This window comes from Poromitra crassiceps (genome assembly GCF_964638095.1).
Source record: "Poromitra crassiceps genome assembly, chromosome: 2".
Taxonomy (NCBI): Eukaryota; Metazoa; Chordata; class Actinopteri; order Beryciformes; family Melamphaidae; genus Poromitra; species Poromitra crassiceps.
In genome coordinates this window covers 5456318-5479082 of record NC_139624.1, presented here as the reverse complement: position 1 = coordinate 5479082, position 22765 = coordinate 5456318, and the positions used below count along the sequence as shown (strand labels likewise).

General features: G+C 46.5%; 1 protein-coding gene across 1 annotated transcript in view; it reads right to left on the bottom strand.

Annotated features, from left to right (window-relative positions):
- LOC310798079 (protein NLRC3-like) overlaps positions 1 to 22765 on the bottom strand; it is a gene marked incomplete at both ends in the record, with an annotated part of 176331 nt that overhangs the window by 19291 nt on the left and 134275 nt on the right. The window contains 2 exons of the mRNA XM_083660573.1: positions 14406 to 14461; positions 14543 to 14643. Of these exons, the coding sequence (XP_083516699.1) occupies positions 14406 to 14461; positions 14543 to 14643 (157 nt within the window). The remainder of the gene's footprint in view (positions 1 to 14405; positions 14462 to 14542; positions 14644 to 22765) is intronic.

Sequence of the window (22765 nt, the reverse complement as noted above, 5' to 3'; positions counted from 1 at the left end):
CTTATTACGTGAGACAACTTAATTATATGCTGTAGGCCAGTGGTTCCCAACCTTTTTACACCAAGTACCACCTGAGAAAGTAGTTGGCTCTCCAAGTACCACCATATGACCGACGTTAAAATACAGTCTATTCAGCTATGCACAGTTCACGCAGGAGGCAAATTTATTCCAACCTGCAGCCTATGTGCAACCTGCAGCAGCTGCACTTGTGCTGGGTTGACTGCTGTCTTCACCTCCTTGTGCTTCATCGTTGCTGCTCTCCTCTACTACAGCTCTTTTACGATTCCCTCCCGTTTTGATCCACTTTAGCATCCCTCCTCGTCTTTGTTCACCACTTGTGTAACCATGCGGGGCGGGCAGGTAATTGTGCATGCGCAACAGGTATAGTGTCCGTCAGAAACAAATATTTGTTTCTAAATCTCAAGACAACAAAATAAACCTCAATTTCAATGATCACAAGTTTATTTTCATTCAATTTCATTATTTTGATAGATAAACATGTTTTACAATTGATTTTAACGTTGGGTTTATTTCATAATTTAAACATTGGGATTCCAGGGATCAAGTACCACCAGCAGGGGGGGGCGCAAGTACCACCTACCTTGAGAAACACTGCCAATAATATTAATACTTATTATTATTATTTCACTTTCACATGTTTGAAAACTACTACTAATGACCACCATGGATTTTGCACAATTTTTTTTTTTTTTTCCACAGAGCCTTCCAAGTACCACTAGCAGGGGGCGCAAGTACCACCTACGGTACGCGTACCGTAGGTTGGGAACCACTGCTGTAGGCTACAGGAAATTTCCAAATAATTTAAAATGTCACAAGAACAAGAACTAGCTGCCATAGAAGAACAAGAGCAATAACAAACAGATGAGTCTATCATTGTAGACCCACCAGTACAGCCTGAACAGCTTCGTAGAAGTGAAAGACCCCGCGTATTAACTCATTGAGTGCCAATGACGACAATCGTCGTCAATTCGTTTAGTAACGTAGAGTGCCATTGACGACGATTGTCGTCAATTGCGTTTTTTGACGGTGGGACGTGGATCAAAGCCTAATATATCTCCTGTAAAATTTTGGGGCATGTTGAATGTGTATAACCTATTTTACCGACCCATTAGGTGGCGACAGTGCTCTCCAGATTAGAGAAAGTTGAGTAAAAACAGCAGAAAAAGCCGTGATGAAACCATTCTCATGACATGAGAATGGTTTGGCTTTTCGCTGCCGCGCTGGGAGCCGGCGCACAACGGTGGGGGGCTCCGAAAATAGACTCTGGGTGCAGCACACTTTGAAACGCGCAGCAGAAAGCCCAGAAACGGACGCAGCTTCATCCCAGCTCACAACCGAAACCCCAGAAACGAGCGAGCCCGATCCAGACTCCCCCGACGAGCGGCCGCCATCCAGGCAGCAGAGACTCGCCTGACACACGCAGCACTCAGAGCGAGCAGAGCCACCAGAGACACACCCACGGAGGAGGAGTTTGCAGTAGAGGGGGGTGGGGGTGCTGTTATATTGAAGGAAATTACTGTTCAGATGTTTCAGGTCAGAAAATATTAGCTTCAGAGTCAGTGATTTGCTTGAAATGCTTCATTTCACAAAAGGCTCAATATCTCAGCTTGTAGATGGAAACGCCTGTTTTTGCTGTTTTTGACCTATCTTCTCCGGCTGATAACTAAAGAACGGAAAATGATATCAATAAACTTTTTTTTGCTGCTGATACAATAGAGTCTCATCGTTCTTTGTGCGTGTTCGGTGTTTACATAGTAATATCACACAATATTCTGTGGGCCTCGAGAAATCACTGAAAACGCTCTGAAACTCTGGCACTGGGAGCGTCCGTTCTCCAAAAGTGGCTGGCTGTCAAATGAGTTAACAGAAAAAGGAAAGGTACTTCGAAGAAAAAACAAAAGGGATACTACTTCGTTTTGACAGTATTTATGAACGCTGGAAGGAACTAAGGTGGCTAAAAAATCAGTAGTAAAACAGGATCCCAGTAACATCCTACAAGAGCACATCGGCACTATTCAAAGGGAATTAGCTGAACTGAATACTATTTATGATGAATACCGAAGTGTTGACAGCCCTGCTCATGACATGCGCCGCAAGCTGGACAAGTGCACATCAGTCACCAGTATTGTTGTACAGAATGCTCAGTCTCAAATTCAAGGAACAAGTGAGGAGTTGATTTGGCCTGATGCTAACTCTGTATTCGCATCTTCAATCTCTAGTAGTTCAACTCCAGCTAAGGTTAATTCCATTCGCTCTCATACATCCTCAATCAAAAGACTGTCAGGATCGGCGTCGGAAGACATGTGGATCTATTCGCGGATAGTTGAGGGCCACGGTAAACTTGGTAAGTCTTGAGAAGTGGGGAGGTTGTGGAACTTGATAGCTAGGGCTGCACTTGTTCGAGGTTGGGAACGGTTGCAGAGGTTGCAGTTTGCAGGTTGCAGAGGTTGCAGGTTGCAGAGGTTGCAGAGGTTGATGTGATCCTAGCTTAGTTTATGAATCACTAGAGAGGACCTGCAGGAACAGGCCCTTATAGATCCGAATATGACATCACCTGTGTTATGACATCACCAGCGAAAGGCATGAAAGAAACTTATGAATCATGACATCATCAGTGATCGATGACATCATAGTAGGAATGACGACGTCAAAGTAGGAATGATGACGTCATCCTAACAGTACCCTCCCCTCAACGGACGCCACCTGGCGTCCAATGAGGTCATCAAGGATGGCATCTGGGAGACAGAAAATCCGCAGGCTCTGGTGGAGGTGCTCTTCAGCAGGTGGTTAGACGCAGGTGGTTAGACCCCAAAGGGGGTGTAGGAGAGTGAGGTGCTCTTCAGCAGGTGGTTAGATGCACGTGGTTAGACCCCAAAGGGGGTGTAGGAGAGTGAGGTGCTCTTCAGCAGGTGGTTAGATGCAGGTGGTCAGACCCCAAAGGGGGTGTAGGACAGTGGAGGTGCTCCTCCCTAATACTGGATATCGAAGCCATAGATAGACCGATACGTAGACAGAACTTCTACCGGGTCCGGTGGATCCTCTGGAGCCGGCCATCCCCCGGGGCACGATCCAAACATGGGAGGCTGGAGACCATCAAAAGGGTCAAATGCCGCCGTCTCCGAAGGCAGAGCCACAGGGGGATCTGACTCAGCGAGGCCTGCCCTCCCGACCTGTAGTTTGGGGAGGTCACCCACCGTCTCCTCCTTTAAACGCCTCTTCTTTGCTCTTGCTCTTGACCGAGGGCTGACGACACTACGGGGACCTCCCAGCACGGAGCTGGAACCTACGTGTGGGTCAAGGACAGGAATTGGCTGCTGCTGAGGTACGGGTTCAGACTCGGCGAGGGGAAGGTCCACAGGTTGTGCCTCAGGGCCAGCAGACTCAGAGGCGCCCTGCGGGGGGACGGAGCTGATCTGCAGGCAGTGATTGAACTTCCCAATGAGACGATCGACAGTCCTCTCCAACTCCTTAACCCTCTTGGAGACACACTGCCACTCCTGGGTCCTGCAGGGGACGCTGCCCAACCATACAGATTTCGGGGCTGGACACGTAGAGTCTTGATCCACTGAGAGCACCACGGGCCGGCGAGCGGTGGGACCACTTACTGGACGCCGGGAGCACGAGGAGAGGTAATGCCCGGCTCGACCACAGTACAGGCAGCTCCGGGTGTCCAAACGGCGCTGCCTCTCCTCTGGTGTGATGCGAACCCTGCCGATCAGATCACGGTACAGATGGCTGCTGGGACTCAAATGTGGCTGCCCCTGCTCTGGGATGACGCAAACTCCCCCCCAGAATATGCGCTTAGGAGCTGGAGGCGGCCGAGCGGCAGAGCTAGAAGCAACGGCCGCTGCAGCCGGGGGGGTAGCAGGTCTGGAAACCTCCGGAACGACGGTGCGTTGGGCAGGAGGAGCGGAAGGCTGCAGAATGACACCCTCAGGAGGGTTTAGTCCGTCGAGACGATCTAGCCGGTTAACCAGGAGGGCGTACCGATCCTCGGCCTTGGAAGCCAGAGCCTGGATTGCTTCTTCCTGTCTGTCGAGACGATCTAGCCGGTTAACCAGGAGGGCGTACCGATCCTCGGCCTTGGAAGCCCGATTCTGGATTGTGCTAACCAGGAGGGCGTACCGATCATCGGCCTTGGAAGCCAGAGCCTGGGTTGCTTTTTCCTGGTTGGCAAACAGCTCAATTATCATTCGAAAGGCCTCCCTGATTGGCGGAGGTGTATCCGCTAGATCCAGTTCTGAGTGATTCATACTGTCAGGATCGGCGTCGGAAGACATGTGGAAAAGTTTTGGCTGAGGCTATATCAGCAAATAGGCTACCCATTCCAGAGCCTACAATCTTTAGTGGGGATCCACTCAAGTTTAATCATTGGAAGTCATCCTTTCAGACACTAATTGAGAGGAAAAATATTCCAACTACAGTAAAAATCTTCTTCCTTCAGAAATATGTTGGAGGAGCAGCTAAAGAGGCCTTAGAAGGTTATTTTCTGACTGATTCAGAACATTCATACTACGCAGCATGGGACCTGCTCAATGAACGATATGGCGAGCCTTTTGTAATCGCTAAGGCCTTCCGAGACAAACTTCATGCCTGGCCAAAATTAGCCTCAAAGGAGAGTGCTGAGCTAATAAAGTTTGTGGACTTTTTACGCAGTTGTGAATCTGCCATGGCTCACAATGAAAGTCTAAATGTTCTTAATGATGGAATCGAGAACCAAAAGCTTGCTGCCAAACTACCCAACTGGTTAATTAATGGTTGGAACCGACAGGCCACACAATACCAACTGCAACACAGAAAGTTCCCAAGCTTCAGTTATTTTGTGACATTCCTATCAATGGAAGCTAGTATTGCGTGCAACCCTATAACATCTTTTCATGAGGTACGGCAAAGTGAACATGATATAGCAAAGGTCAAGAACCAAAACATAGTAGCCACCAAGAACCACACTCTAGGTGCCAAGATCTTCACAACTAACACCACTGAAAGGAACATAGTCACATGCGTGTTTTGTAAGAAAATAGGACACAGCTTACACAAATGTCATATATTCATTGAAAGAACAGTCGCTGAAAGAGTCAAATTTATTCAGAGTGAGAGACTGTGCTTCGGCTGCTTGAGTCCTGGCCATCAATCCAAGAGCTGCAGTAACCAGATGGTCTGTGACACCTGCTCAAAACGTCATCCCACATGCCTACACCATGCGAGAAGCCATGCGCATGCGTCAGCATTTGTGTTTGCCCGCCAGAAGCCTTGTCAAATTTTAACATTTTTATCTAGTTTTAAGCTCGAATTTTAGGCTGCACCTTTTATCCATCTATACTGCTGCACCTTATCGTCATACTGGACTAATTTGTTTTAATGATCGGCTCGCTGGGTTTTAGATTATTTTGATTTAAAATCACCGACTCCTGAATGGACAGGCTACGCCTAGCCCTGCTAACCTAGCCTTGTTTTTAGCTTGTAGCTGGCTAAACAGCCTGTTTTACCGTTGATCTTAACTGTGATCAAGATTGGATCCCACCACTAACCCATTCTAAGGACTACCCGTTTCATCTTGGAAGTCAACTTGACAAACTTACCAGCGCTGATCCACCGCAGCGGGCCCTTTCTGGGCCCTCCGTGGTAAGTTTTCTACTACACCCCGCTCTGCCTCCCCTCCCGGGGCTGGTCTCAATCACAGCACCGCAGCGGGCGCTGCGGCAGCTAAAATCCCGAGCGGCTCCCGGTGGTTCTTCCTCTCTCTGTTGCCTGTGTCTTGTCCATCTGTTGCAGCTGTGATGGCCTTATCGGTGGAGATCACCCAGGAGATCACCGGGCTGAAAGCTGAATTGCAGTCCATTGAACGGCTCATCGAAGACCTTCTCCAGCGACAGACGGAACTAAGCTCCCGGCTTTGGCACCTCGAGCCAGCGCCTGGTCCAAGCCATGCCGATGACGGTCCTCCCTCCTGGGCAACGATCGTTAAGGGTCGCAAAAAGCATAAACAGCACACAAAGTTGCCCCCACTTCCATTCTACGACCCGTCCAGTATCGCCGACTAATCAATCACACTCTCAAACTTCTTCGCTCCGTTGGCCTCTCCGTTTCCCCACACCGTGTACTCACCGATCCCCCCTCCTGCCCGCGGATCGGTCACTGTCCACCCGTCTGTCAATAGGAAGCGCGCGGCTGCTAGCCTCTCCTCTCCCACGGGCTCGCTCTCCCCTCCATCAGCCCCCACCGAGAGCAAACGAGCCCGTGTGTCCCCTCAGCAGCCGGACGAGGTGCCTGACCGATCGCACATCCCATACTCTTCCTCTTCTCCATCTTGTCAGCCTGCTGCTGTTATTGTCCAGCCCCTGCCCACCCCCATACAGCAGTCAGTCCAGGAGAATAATCAGCCAGCTCACCTGGACTCAGCTAGCGCGTTAGCAACTAGCGTGCTAGTAACTAGCCACACTGCTAGCCTTATTGCCAGAGACAAGCTTGCGGTGTACTACTGCTACCCCGAACTGAGCGACCTGAAATCCTACTTATTGGAGATTCAATCATCAGATTCGTTAAACTTCCCGGTGCAATCACATACTGTCTCTCGGGGGGCAAAACAACAGGCTTTATCGAACTCATCCCTGCCCTCCTCGACGTCCATCCATCTGTCCACACTGTGATTATACACACCAGAACCAATGACGTAATGTCCAGGCAATCAGCCAAACTACGAGAGGATCTGGACTCGCTAGTCACCACAGTCCAAAGTTTGGGGAGGAGGTGTATCCTGTCTGGCATCATCCCCCCCATGTCTAAGAGCTTAGAATATTTTAGTCGTGTTTTTAATCTGCATATATGGATGCAAAACTACAGTTCTGCTACTGGCGTTGATTTTATTAGCAATTTCGACACTTTCTGGAATAAGTGGGTCCTTTTTAAATATGATGGACTGCATCCTAATCAGAAAGGAACAAAAACGTTAACCAGTAATTTTATCAATTGTATCGCTTTTAGTCTACACTGACGGTTTCCCCAGCAAGACCCTGCCCAACATTCCAGCTCTGCTTTCCATAGCCCCCTCACATTTCCTGTTAATTTTTCTTCTGTACGTCCTCGCCATACCTCAGGGCCATACCTCCACCCCTGCCCACCCTGCACTTCCGGTCAAATTCCCCTCTACTCTCCTGTCCTTTCTCATCACTGCGTCAGCTCCCCCTGCTGGCCTAATGGTCTCACTGCGCCTCCTTCTCCCTCCCTCCCTCTCATCACTATCACTTCTGTTAATTTCACTGGCACTACACACCACCTAAGCCCCGCCATTAATTCCACCCCTTGCATTCCCACCATTGGCATCTCTGTGAACTTAGCACTTTCAATTCCAATTTTATCCTGCCCTCGCCGCCCTGTCTTTTCCCATCACCGTGCCAATACTTTTTCTTCTTACAAGGGTATTAATAAAAACAATCACATTCACATCAAACCGACTCCCACACCCCCTCAGTCCTGTAATGTTTTTAATTTTGCAGGAGGGCTCTGGAACTGCCAGTCAGCGGTTAACAAAACGGAAACAATTTCAGCGCACGCCCTTTCCCAATCCCTTCACTTCCTTTCCCTCACTAAAACATGGATCATACCTGGCAACACCGTCACCCCCGCAGCTCTCTCCTCCGCCTTTTCTTTCTCCCACACCCCCCGAGCCGTAGGACGCGGAGGGGGGACGGGACTCCTCATCTGCTCTGACTGGACCTACACCATTACACCTCCCCCTCATTTATCCACTTCCAGTTTCGAATTCCATGCAGTCACTGTCTCCTTACCTGTCAAACTCTTCATTATCACCATCTACCGTCCCCCCGGACCCCTTGGCCTATTCCTAGAACAATTGGATCCCCTGCTCTCCTTCTTCCCGGAAAATAACACACCACTCATTCTCATGGGAGATTTCAACATACAGACATCCACTCTTCACTCCTCCCACTTCCTTAACTTCTTTTCCTCCTTTGACCTCGCCCTTTCAGTCTCCCCCCCCACTCACAAAGCTGGAAACCTACTTGACCTCATTTTCACCCGCTCCTGCTCCACCACTAACCTCACTGTCACCCCTCTCCCTATATCTGACCATTATTTCATTTCCTTCTCCCTTCCGATCTCCAGCCCCCCCACCCAGCCAACCCCCACCCACTCTATCACCACCCGTCGCAACCTCCGATCCCTTTCTCCGACGACCCTTTCCTCTGCGGCCCTCTCCCTCCTCCCCTCAGCCCAGCAATTTTCTCTTCTTTCAACCGACATAGCCTCCACTTTGCTCCTATCCTCTCTCTCCACTGCCCTCATACTCCCTCTGCCCGCTCATCACCAAACCCGCCCGATCCTCACCCCCCGCCCCCTGGCTAACTGAACCCCTCCGAATTCACCGCACCAAACTCCGAGCAGCTGAACGAACCTGGCTCAAATCTCACAACCCCACCGACCTCACAGCCTACCACCTCATCCTCTCCAATTTCACTGCTGCTGTCTCTCAGGCTAAAACCTCCTTCTTCACCTCCTAATCCAGTCTTCTGCCTCCAACCCCAGCAAACTGTTCTCCATTTTCTCTTCCCTCCTCGACCCCCCGTCCCTCCTCCTCCCTCTCTGCCGACGACTTTTCAAACTTCTTCACCAAAAAGATTCAAGACATCAGTTCATCCTTCCCGCCCCCAGTCCTTCCCATCATCAACCAAATCTCTCCACCCCCTACTTCCTGTCTCTCCTCTTTCTCTCCCCTCTCCTCCGAAGAAGTTCTGAAACTCATCTCATCAAACCGTGCCACCTCCTGCCCTCTTGACCCCATCCCTTCCTCCCTGCTTCAATCCATCTCCCCTGACATCTCCCCCTTTCTCACTTCCCTCATTAATTCCTCTCTATCCTCTGGTGTCTTTCCGACTGCACTTAAGACTGCACGGGTGAAACCCCTACTGAAAAAACCATCCCTCGACCCCACTGTCATTCAGAACTACCGTCCCGTCTCTCTCTTGTCATTCATTTCAAAAACACTCGAATGTGCAGTATCAAATCAACTTTCCATTCATCTCTTTCATAACAACCTATCCGATCCTCTCCAATCTGGTTTCAAACCCGCCCACTCCACTGAAACTGCTCTCCTCTCCGTCACTCAGTCTCTTCTTTCCGCCAAAGCTGCCTCCCTCTCCTCAGTTCTCATTCTTCTCGACCTATCTGCTGCATTCGACACCGTCAACCACCAAATTCTCCTCACTACTCTCTCCGACCTGGGTATCACTGGCTCTGCACTCTCTTGGTTCTCTTCCTATCTCTCCCACCGCTCCTATCAGGTCTCCTGGAGAGGATCCCTTTCGACCCCCTGCACTCTTTCCACGGGTGTCCCTCAGGGTTCTGTCCTTGGTCCTTTTCTCTTCCTTCTTTACATGACTTCACTCCGCCACGTAATCACATCCCATGGTTTTTCATATCACTCATATGCCGACGACACCCAACTGTTCCTTTCCTCCCCCCCCTCTGACACTCAAATTCAATCACGGATCTCGGCTTGCCTCACAGACATTGGCACTTGGATGTCCAACCACCACCTCAAACTCAACATTGCAAAAACCGAGCTTCTCCTTTTCCCTGCCAAAGACTGTCCTGTAACTGACCTCTCCATCTCCTTCAACAACACTACTGTCTTTCCCTCACAAACAGCTAGAAACCTCGGAGTCACTCTTGACAACCAACTGTCCTTCACTTCCCACATCGCAGCAATAGCCCGGTCCTGCAGATTCGCCCTTTACAACATTCGTAAAATTCGCCCGTTCCTCTCCAGACAAGCAGCTCAACTCCTCATTCAGTCACTCATTCTGTCGCGTCTGGACTACTGCAACTTCTACTGGCCGGTCTCCCTGTTTCTGTCACTCAACCACTCCAACTTATACAAAATGCTGCAGCCTGTCTAGTCTTCAACGTACCAAAATTCTCCCACATCACCCCGCTTTTCCATGAACTTCACTGGCTTCCCATCACCGCACGGATCAAATTCAAAACACTTGTTCTGGCCTACTCATCAGTTCACCTCACAGCCCCACCATACCTACAACCTATGGTCAAGTTCCAGAGCCCTCATCGCGCACTCCGACCCTCCACTAGCTCAGGACGCCTTGCCCCTCCCCCCCACGTGGTTTTAACAGCTCCCGATCACGACTTTTTCCCCATCTTGCACCAAAATGGTGGAACGAGCTCCCCTCTTCAATAAGAACGGCCAAATCACTACCCATTTTCAAAAAACAGTTAAAAACCCATCTTTTCAGTCTTCATGTTGCCCCCCTGTAAACCCTCTCTAGCTCCACGCTCTATTGTCCTATGCTCTTTTGTCTGTAAATATATTTTAATTTAAATTGCTGTTTTTACATTTGTTCGCTAAAACTGTTATGTAATTTTCTTATTGCTGTACTGTGTTGTAATCCTGGTTGTATGTCGCTTTGGATAAAGGCGTCTGCTAAATATCAATAAAGTAAAGTAAAAGTAAAGTACACGAAGATCGCTCAAAGCAAGAGCAAGAACCACAGAGAGAACGATCTAAGGAAATACGTAACAGTAAGGAAGGAAAGCCACAGTCAACACAACTACGAGATGTCACCAAGGAAGCCACATCCAATAGAGTTGTGCAAGCTGGCAACAGTACCCAGACTTCAGCAATAATACCTGTCTATGTGTCAACGTCAAGAGATTCAGATTGTCTACGCTCTGCTAGATTCACAAAGTGACTCTTCATTCATTCTTGAGGAAGTGGCAGATGTTCTAGATACAAACACAGAACAAGTGAAGCTGAAACTATCTACAATGTCGTCAAAAAGGACAATTGTACCCTGTAAAAGACTCCAAGACCTAGAAGTAAGAGGGCTATTTTCCTCTAAGAAGATCACAGTGTCAAGAGCTTACACTTGTGAATTTATCCCTGCTAATCGGACACACATCCCGACTCCAGAGACCGCCAAGGCATGGCCTCATTTGGAGCATATTGCAGAACACATTGCTCCGCAAATTGAATGTGAAATTGGTCTGCTGATCGGGTACAATTGCCCACAGGCTCTAATGCCCAGAGAAGTTGTATGTGGGGAGGAAAACCAACCGTTTGCGCAGAAAACTGATCTAGGTTGATCTAGGTTGGAGCATAGTGAGTTATGGCCCAAGTGAGCACGAAGGTGATGCATTTGGTGTAAGTCATCGCATCATTGTAAGGCAAGTGACACCTGAACCCAAACCAACAGTCAAGCTTAAAGGTGAAGTTCACTATGTTTGCAACACACGGATCAAAGAAATGATCACTCCAGATGATGTAATTAAGGTGCTAGAATCTGATTTCAATGAAAGAGTTGGAGAAGAGGCAGCTGTCGTCTCTCAGGAAGATCTCCACTTCTTGACCAAGCTGAAAGATGGAATCAAACACAAACAAGATGGTCATTATGAAATGTCGTTACCTTTCAAACAAGACAGACCAAATCTACCCATAAGAGATGTAATGGTGGGAGAGGTCATTGACAACGATCCAGAACTTCGAAAGTCCCAGGTACTCAACACCAAAGCAAAAGAAGACAGGACGTTACTAGACCGCCTGTCAAAACTTTCTGACTGGAAAAGAGCTGTCAAGGCCATCGCTCGTCTCAAGCGCCATGCTAAGCAAATCAAAGGGCTCAAACCTAAAAGAAGTGAAGCCACAAGTGTTGAGGAAAGACAGGAAGCAGAGCTTTTCATACTCAAATGTCATACTCAAGCGGAAGCATTCAGCAGTGAAATCAAAGGTATAAAGCAATGTAAGGAAGTAAGACCCAAAGACAAAGCAAACAAGCTACATAAACTAAGTCCATTTGTAGATGAGTACGGTGTGCTTAGGGTTAAAAAAAAAAACTCTCTCGTAATGGGACAAGCCCCGTCTTTTATTGTCACACGAACACCACAACACATGCATGCGGCCACAACACACTCATGCTGACAGTGGCCGGTGAAAAGTGTCCTCTGCATTTAACCCATCCAGGCTTGTCCTTTCCTTCCAGGCCAGGAGCAGTGGTCGCTTTTTCTTTCCAGCGCCCGGGGACCAACTTCGGATGTTGTCATCACTGGTCGGATGACGATCTTCTGCATGTTTTTAGTGGGGGGGTTATGTACGGAGGAACCCCCTGGGGAGCACGGGGAGAACATGCAAACTCCACACAGAAAGGCCCTTTCGACGAGATAGCCCACCTGGGCAGTAGGCACTGAAGATATGAGGGGGTCACAACTCCAGCGCCCACAGCGTCCCAGGCGAGAATCGAACTCAGGACCTTCTAGCTGTGAGGCGACAGCGCTACCGACTGCACCACCGTACCCCCGTTAGCCAAATGACATCATTCGGAGACAGAAGTGCCTGGAATGAACTGCAGAGTTCTCAGTGCAGAAAACATGAAGGGAAGATCTGAGTGACTGCTAGTGAGAGTGGTGCAAGCACTTGAAGAGACATTGCAGCAGGCACTGTTGACTTAAAGTTTGACGGTGGATTTGGGGATGGTGGAGAGCAGCTTAATAAATCCATCTGTAACAGAAGAACCATGGTCTCTTACTGGAGGGAGTGATACTGAGAGCAAAATGAAGAGGCTAGTAGATATGATATAACTTGTCGCAGAACATCAATTTTGGTTTATTTGCTAAAAGTGGAACTGTATTCCTTCTGGTTTTCTTCATTGTTCATGATTTTGTGGAAAGTATTCACTAAAGAGTCTATAGTGAATGCTGCTATTAACTTGTGTTTACTTTTGCTACTAAACCAACATCAGGACATCCAAGCAAGTTTTGACAGAGAGCAATGCCATTGGACCCATTGGACAAACACATTTGCATATCTCCCAGCATGCATTGTTCCTTCCAAACTTTTGACCACAAAGTAAAGTAACCACATTAAATAAGTGGTAAGTGGAAATAATCATTAGCCTATTCTTAGTTAAACATGCAGTTTTGGAACATTCAATAAAGACAAATAAAAGAATAGACTATGACTCCACACCCTAAGTGATACACACATGTTATGAGAGTGGTATATATACCCCTCACACTAATATCCGTTTTAGTGTAGAATGGTTAGTCCCTTGCTCTGCTCTCCCCTAGAGTGGGACAAACAACCATGTCCAACCCTGTATGCAGGTTGCACGTGCAGCCAGTGCACCAACGTACAATCGCCTATGCATACAGGTAGAAATGGATTTTTGCACAAAATTAAGTATGTCAAATAATACAATAGAACACACACATTACATGAATTTATCGATGTACCTCACCACCTCCTCTCCTCACCTTCTCCTCTCCACACGAGCTCATCGTGTGGAGATCTCATCTCACTATGAAATTATTCAAACAAATGACATGCACCAACATGCACAGCATCACAGTAGCTACAACTATGAAATTGTCTTATGTTATTTAGTTCTACAAATAAAACATCAATGTGTAAATAATAAATAAACAATAAGGCATCATGCCATCAGCTGAGAATATTTCCCAGCACGTAGAAATTACATAATCCTTCTCCCCAATAAACACATTTTCCCAGCACAGTCAATTACATACAGCTAAAACAACTGGCACTCGCATGATATAAAGAAACATCAATAACTGTTAATTCAAGACACTACCAGTGAACAGCGAACGGGCACTGCAATTCAAGGAGCCACATGGCGGACGAATCCACCGCATGTAGAACGCAATATAAACATCATTCCACACAAACAACAAATATTAAACACTCACTGGTTCCTTGGACGCACAGCAGCTTAGAAACAAAAAGCCCAGCAACTGGATCAACAGAATATCACTTGAATTCCACTCTGTAACATTATGACACCTCTCTGACCAGCAGCCACTTTCTACTTTCACGCAGTTCACCAACTCCGTTGGGAGTTGTTGCTAGCTCTGACTGAGTTGGTTTCTTCCATGATGCATCATCATGGGAAAAACCAACTCGACGGGGGAAAGAGGGGGGTTTCACTGCTATCACTGACTGAGAGGCTGTTGCAGGGAGGCAGTCAAACAAAAATGAATTGGGATATTTCGTAACCTCCGGGGGGTAGGAAAAAAACATCCGGGGCTGTAGCACCGGAAGCCCAGGGCTAACGACGCCGATTGTCAAACACCAAAGTTCAAGGTCACTGTGACCTCACGAACACCATTCCCAAGTTTGTTAACACGATATCTCAGGAACGGCTTGATGGAATTTCTTCCACTTTGGCTCAAACGTCGACTTGGACTCAAGGATGAACTAATTCGATTTTGCTGGTCAAAGGACAAAGGTTAAGGTCACTGTGACCTCATGAAGGCCATTTTCAAGCTTGTTAACGTGATATCTCAAGAACGCCTTGACAGGATTTCTTCCAAAAATAGAATGATTTTATTATAATTACCTGTATAAAGTGTTCGGCGTTTCGGTTAACAGTTCTGGTATGAAGTTAGTTTGGGCCTAGAAAACAGACAGGTAAAAATATTAGTTGGTTGTTTTAGATACAAACTTGTGTGCTATAAAGCTAGCAAAAATACTCACAATATCCCTGTTCAATTCAAGTACATTGGTCAGGCTTAGAGAGGATCCGCCAAGGAGGTTTCTGTGTGCTGTGTTTGGGTCCAGTGTGAGTTCACAGGCATCTGATGGAGAGAACAAGACACAATATAGCAGCAGCTTCTCATCTAATACACCTGTTCTGTTTGTTGATTTATTGACAGTCCATTTCTTAGCAGCTTGGCACGCATGATATCAGCCATCATCCTGATTCACAGTAGGATCTGAAATCATGGATTTCACATACAGTGCTGTAGATGGACTTTGCATGTCAATAGTAGAATGTGTGTTGCTTTGTTTTCATGAATCAAACTAAATACACTTCCTCACACCTGGTTTCGACCATGGATCTGCATGTTCTCGCACACTGGAGGAATAAACAGAGAATAAGTCAGATCAGCAAATTATCTTTGATGATAGAACCATGGACATTTAATAACATTCCTTATAAAGGATTCCCACAATCCCACTCATATCAAACATTAAACATCAAACAGATTCCTCAGCTTCTCAGTCTGGCTGCTAGTTTTCTGCTGCATTCAGGTCATATTGAAAGAAGCAGAATAGCAGGATTTTGTTTCTTTTTTCTTTTTACCCTTATTTATACAGGGGGAGTGTCACTGTGGTCTCTACCCTGTAGAGCTCGACAGTCACGTGACTTTTCGTGACGTTTTGCGCCCCGGAAGTAAATTCCCCATTCATTTTCTCCATAGACATCTCGAAAAAATCCTTGGTAACACTTTATAATAACGTTCAGTCATAAGTCATTTATAAGCCTTTAGGTAATGATGAACGTTAGTGCAAAACATGAATACACATTTGTAGATGATTAATAAATGTTATGTTAACATATAAAAATGTGTTGTAAGTCATCTATACACTTTTAGATAGATATAAATAAAACATTCCTGTGTAGAAAACCTGTAGAAAGCAGCTGAAGCCAACAGGCTGCCAGGTTCAAAAAGACATAAGGAAAAACCAGCACTCATTCATATTAATGACAACATGCTGCTGCTTCAATAAACAAGCAGAGACTGAAGAGTGAGTTAGTGAGTGGAGGCTTTTCTTCACTATAAAATAAATCAGTAGAAACAAATAAAAACACACACACACGGTGGCTGGTGAACGGTGGCGCAGTCGGTAGCGCTGTCGCCTCACAGTTAGAAGGTCCTGAGTTCGATTCTCGCCTGGGACACTCTGAGCGCTGTGGTTGTGTTCCCCCCCATATCTTCAGTGCCTACTGCCCAGGTGGGTTATCTCGTCGTAAGGGCCTTTCTCTGTGTGGAGTTTGCATGTTCTCCCTGTACCCCCCAGGGGGTTCCTCCATATATAACCCCCCCACTAAAAACATGCAGAAGATCAGATCGTCATTGTCATCCGACCAGTTACGACAACATCCGAAGTTGGTCCCCGGGCGCTGTACGAGAAAGCGACCACTGCTCCTGGCCTGCCCCTCGGAGGAAAGGACATGCCTGGATGGGTTAAATGCAGAGGACATTTATCACCGGCCACCGTCAGCATGAGTGTGTTGTGGCCGCATGCATGTATTGTGGTGTTCGTGTGACAATAAAAGACGGGCTTGTCCGTTACGAGTAAAAAAAAAAAAAAAAAAAAAAAAAAAAAATGAACCTAGCATCTTCTTGCTGTGAGGCAACAGCGCCCTCCCCAACCAATACATCAGTGAGAAAAGTAACCATTGATGTGGTTGAGGATGAAAGGCTCCTCAGTCAGTTTTCCTGCCTGTAGAAGCATTGGTGTTCTATGAAAACCTTCTAATGGACGAGCTGGACACCCTTCTCACCGTCTTTCCTGAGGATGGTACTTCACTCATCCTTCTGGGAGATTTCAACATCCAGCGAGTAACCTTACAATCTCTGCCTTTCCTTAACTTCTTCTCATCCTTTGACCTCTACCTATCTCAATCTCCTCCTACTCACAAAGCAGGGAATGTGCTTGACCTGGTCTTCACCAGATCCTGCTCCACCTCTAACCTCACTGCGACTCCTCTTCCTGTATCTGACCACCACTTTATCACCTTCTCTCTTCCCATCCCCCTCCCCTCCTCCCACCCATCTCCCCCTCACTCTACCACCACCCCGACGGAACCTAAAAACTCTCTCACCTAACTCCCTCTCTTCTACCATCCTCTCCTTGCTTCCCTCAGCCGAGCAATTTGCTCTCCTGTCCACTGACGAGGATCCACCACTCTTCTATCCTCTCTCTCCTTTGCTCTTGATTCTCTCTGCCCACTCACCACTAAGCCTGCCCGATCTTCTCCCCCTGCTCCTTGGCTGACTGAATCTCTACGAACTTATCGAACAGAGCTTCGGGCAGCTGAGAGAAAATGGAGAAAATCACATCACCCTGAAGATCTCTCTTCCTACCACCTTATCCACTCCAACTTCACCTCTGCTGTCTCCAAAGCAAAAACCTCCTTCTTCATCTCTGAAATCCAGTCCTCTGCATCCAACCCCAGTAAACTGTTCTCCACCTTCTCCACGCTCCTCAACCCTCCCTCCCCTCCCTCCTCCCTCTCTGCTGATGATTTTGTAACCTTCTTTACTAAAAAGGTGGATGACATCAGCTCCTCCTTCCATCCTCCAGGCACCCTCACTAACACTCCCGACTCCAATCCTGCTTCTCGGCCCCCTGTCCCTGGATTTCCTTCCTTCTCTCCCCTCTCTCCCGATGAAGTGCTTAAACTCATCAGCTCGAACCGAGCCACTTACTGCCCCCTCGATCCTATCCCTTCCTCTCTCCTCCAAACCATCTCACCTGACATATCTCCCTTCCTCACTACCTTCATAAACTCCTCTCTGTCCTCTGGTCTTGTTCCGCCTGCTCTAAAGACTGCAAGAGTCAAGCCTCTGCTTAAGAAACCCTCCCTTGACCCTACTGCTATTCAGAACTACAGACCTGTGTCTCTTCTCTCATCCCTTTCCAAAACCCTCGAACGAGCAGCGTCCGAACAACTTTCTCTCTATCTCTCCCAGAATGACCTCCTGGACCCTCTGCAGTCCGGTTTCAAGGCTTCTCACTCCACTTAGACAGCTCTTCTTGCTGTCACAGAGGCCCTTCACACTGCTAAGGCCTCATCCCTCTCCTCTGTCCTTGTCCTCCTTGACCTGTCTGCTGCCTTCGATACAGTCAACCACCAAATCCTTCTTTCCACTCTGTCTGACCTCAGCATTTCAGGTTCTGCACTGTCCTGGTTTGCTTCCTACCTCTCGAACCGCTCATACCAGGTCTCATGGAGAGGGTCCCTCTCCAGATCCTGCCCTCTTACCACCGGTGTCCCCCAGGGCTCAGTCCTGGGCCCCTTACTTTTCCTTCTCTATATCAGATCTCTTGCCTATGTGATCTCTTCTCATGGCTTTTCTTATCACTGCTATGCTGATGACACCCAGCTTTTCCTTTCCTTCCCCCCCTCCGACACTCAAATCGAGGCTTGCATCTCTGCATGCCTCAAAGACATTGGCGACTGGATGTCTGCCCACCACCTCAAGCTCAACATTGGTAAGACAGAGCTACTCTTCCTCCCAGGGAAAGACTGCCCTCTCGCAGATCTCTCCATCTCCATTGACAACACCACTGTACTTCCCTCCCAAACAGCTAAGAACCTTGGGGTGATCCTTGACAACCAGCTGTCTTGCTCAGCCAACATAGCTGCGACAGCACACTCCTGTAGGTTCTCTCTCTACAACATCCGCAAAATCTGTCCCTTTCTCACAAGAGAAGCGACTCAACTCCTGGTCCAGTCACTTATCATCTCCCGCCTGGACTACTGCAATGTGCTCCTGGCCGGCCTACCTGCCACCGACATCCGACCGCTTCAGCTCATTCAGAATGCTGCAGCCCGTCTGGTATTCAACCAACCCAAATTCTCTCATGTCACTCCCCTCTTCCAGGACCTCCACTGGCTTCCCATCTCGGCCCGCATCAAATTCAAGACACTGGTACTGGCCTACAGGGCAGTACACCAGTCAGCTCCCCTGTACCTGCAATCTATGGTCAGGTTCCAAACCTCTCAGCGCTCCCTTCGCTCCTCCACCAGTGCAGGTCGCCTCGCCCGTCCTTCGCTACAGGGGCTCAAAAGTCGCTCATCCCGATCTCGACTCTTCTCGTCCCTGGCACCTCAATGGTGGAACGAGCTTCCACCTTCGGTCAGGACAGCTGAATCACTGCCGATCTTTCGGAAAAGACTAAAGACACACCTTTTCAGGCTCCATCTGGGCCCTTCTTGATCTAACTTCTTTCTCTCTCTTTCTAAAAAAACAAACAAAAAAACTACTAACCTGAACTTGTACCACTAACCTAAACTTGTACCACTGTTCCTTCAGAAGTTGTAGTTGTCATAGACTGTGCTCCATAGTTGATTGCTCTATTGCTGACAAAAATGTGTTATTGTAAGTCGCTTTGGATAAAAGCGTCTGCCAAATGACGTAATGTAATGTAATGTTCTAATATCTATCTCGTATAGTCACACACCTCATCTGATTTGACCAAAGAACTGACATTGAGAAGAACGAAAGGCTAATAGCTTGTTCCACTGCAACATATTATGTTTAATATGATGTGCTCTGAACATTCTGTGTAATTACCAAATTAATAATATTTTAAATTCCTTTGTTGCCTCCAAAACTCTGACATCAAAGTGTGTCCTCCATAGATGATGGAGGCCATTTTGGAGCCATGTGTCTTTAAAACAATGGAGAATATCATCACCAAAGTTAATCTTCATTCATTTGAAGAGACCAGGAATGTGTGAAGACAATAGGAAGACAATGTGAGTCCTAAGTCTGATTTCAGATGAAATGACTCTATATAGACGTCCCCAAATTAAGTTTCACCACAATATTCTTATAATATTCATGTCAGCACATCATTAAAAAATTCTGTCTGACCTCAGAGTCTCCAGGCTGCAGTGTCGACTCTCCAGAAGATCACACAGGTGCTTCACTGCTGACTCCTTCAGCTTGTAGTTGCGACTCAGGTCCAGCTCTCTCAGATGGGAGGAGGGGTTGGACTTCAGAGCTGAGGCCAGAGAAGCAAAGCTGCTCTCTGACAAGTCGCAGTACTCCAATCTGAATAAAGAATAAAACATGTAGATATAAAATAAAACATTCCTGTATAGAAAACCTGGTTGAAACCATGTTTCATAATCCACTCAGAGCTGCAGAGGTTTTAAATATACATGTTTCTAAAATGGTGAAGTCAACTGAAAGCAGCTGAAGCCAACATGCTGCCAGGTTCAAAAAGACATAACAAGGACAAACCAGCACTCATTAACACGTTCACTGCCAATGACGAGATATCTCGGCTTACAGAATCCAACCGTTGACTGCCAATGACGAGATATCTCGTCTTAAAAAAAAAATCAACAGTAGATCAACGCCCCCCACGTCTCCTATAAAAATATTAGAGCCACCGAACGTGTACAACCCATTCCACCGACCCACTAAGTGGCGACAGTGCTCTCCAAACTAGAAAAAGAGGGAGCCAAAACTGCAGGGGAACGCGTGAGGAAACCATTCTCTCTGTAAAATGGATTGGCGAAAACACTTTCGCTTTCGCGCATTATCGCGCTGGGAGCTGGCGGTGGGGGGTTCCAAAAATAGACTGGGTGGAAAACACACTTTGAAACACGCAGCATAAAGCCTAGAATCGCACAAAGCTTCATCAAAGCTCTCAAACCCAAGAAACGAGTGAGCCCCGTCCACACTCGCTGCCAGGGAGGGAGGCTGCTCAAACTCGCAGCAGCAGCAGCAGCAGAAAACTCGCTTGTGACAAACGCTGCTGAAAGCCACCAGACACGCCCACGGAGGGAGGAGTTTGAAGGAGAGGGCGTTCAGAACTATATTGTTTAGATGTCTGATCTCTCACTGATGCCAAAAATAAATGGTTAAAGTGACTGTTCTGCCTGTTTGATTGAATTTCGCAAAACTGCGATTATCTCAGCTTTCAGTCTCAGACGCTGAAACCATGCTGTACTCAACGGCTAATATCTACATAACTACTAACTCTACAAACTAACTCTTTTAGACAGAGAAAGCACACATTCTATTAGTACTTTTGTGAACTTTGTGTTTACCTACAGTAAAAAAAAAAGGCTGGCAGTGAATGTGTTAATATGAATGACAACATGCTGCTGCTTCAATAAACAAGCAGAGACTGAAGAGTGAGTTAGTGAGTGGAGGCTTTTCTTCACTATAAAAATAAATCAGCAGAAACAAATTAAAAAAGATGAGAATGTACATTTGTGTCTGGTGGAACGAACTTCCACTTGAAAGAGTGGCATCACTCAGCTCAACACACAGAGCTAAACTTGGACATTGTAGCCTACTTCCAAAAAGGTTGTGTTTGTGTCCCTGTAATCAGAGTTTCAGGGCCATCAATTTCCCGTGCCAAACACGTTTCTATTTACCAGCAGGGCTGGGCGATATGACCAAAATGGCATATCCCGATATAGGTCATTTCATATCCCGATAACGATATACATCACGATATAGCATATTTTCTGTAAATTTAATTTAAAGTTTATATAAAATGACCACATGGCCATTTATTTATGTAGCGGTTAAACCAGTTAAAATGTTGTCAATATCAAATCCCACAAAGCATACATGCATTCAGAATACAGATAAGCATGGCTATTATTTACAACACAAACAAATGTATAATGAGTTGCAGGGCAGTAGAATGAAACACAAGAACCACACCACCAGCTAAATTTTCAAAGATTACATTAGAGCAAAATGGGTAGATTAAAAGTTATGTATAGTTCAGTCTAGTTCTCTCAGTTCATTTAAAAAGGAACAAAAATCCTCTACTTCGGGATTTCCATGTTACCAGTTCAGTTCACTCAACAAACATACTCCACTCCGGGATCTCCCGGTTATCTAACAAACAACTCAACAAACAACAAGGAAAGCTATACAGTCAATGGCTATAAGCTAAAGCTAACTATCTAGCTTTAGCAAGCTAGACGTGTGGTTGTCGGCTCCTCCATGGATTTCCTTGGGATGACAACAGGATGAGCGAAGACGTTTTGCCAGGTTTAACATTACGAGGACACACGCAAATATGGATCAAACAAGGACTTAACACAGTGCAAATGCCTGTGTAGACTAGGCGGACGTAACTTCTTCCTGCTCTTTACGATTTGTGCCACTCAGCTTGTTGACAGAGTCTGGTGCGTGTGTGGACTGTGGACGTGAGTGTAAAAAAAACAGAATGACGAAAGCGCAGCGTCGTCCAAATGACGGACAATATTGCCATAAAGAGTGTGATTTGCAACACAACGATATAAATGATAGAGCATCATATGAAACGATGGACATTTTCTAACCCTAACCCTAACCTAACCCTATTAATTTTTTTGCTAAAAACGTTTTTTCGTTTTAAAGTTTAAAACGGAAAACAAAAACAAAACAAAAATGATTCCCCCTATTTCGTTTTTTCAATTTAAAACCATTGAAAATGGGTTATACTTGAGTACCCTGACCTGGTCTATTTATGTTTAAACATTTATAATACTGAATGAATGTTTAATACTAATGTTATGTTAAATTATCTGTCTTAACCTGTTGGCACAGGAAAAGAAAATTTGAAAACATACAGAAATACCCATTGTAATATAGGTGAGCACATCAATTTATTTAGGTAGAAATAAAATTTTTGATGGCACAAGAGTTTTCTGGTCCAATTTTGTTTGCCGCAAAAACTGTCGCGCTTAATATTGTTTGGCCCGCGACTCCTTATATTTTTCTGTATGCGGCCCACAACCAAAAAAGTTTGGCCACCCCTGACTTAGGGTGTCAAGTCATAGTCTATTTTTTATTTGTCTTTATTGAATGTTCCAAAACTGCATGTTTAACTAAGAATAAGCTAATGATTATTTCCATCCACGACTTATTTAATTTGGTTACTTACCTGTCAAAAGTTTGTAAGGAACAAAGCATGCTGGGAGAAATATGCAAATGTGTTTGTCCAATGCTCCAATGGCATTGCTCCCTCTCATAACTTGCTTGGATGACGTCAAGGTTTAGCAAACCCAGAGTGCAATGCTGAGTGAGTGAGCTATTAAATTAAAATGAGATATTCCCATCTTCACCTTCCTTTCAGCTCTGGCTGATGGACATGGTCTCAGTTAGATATATGGAGAGAGACTCAGCTAGGTTCCTGAGGATCAACTCACTGAAGAAATTT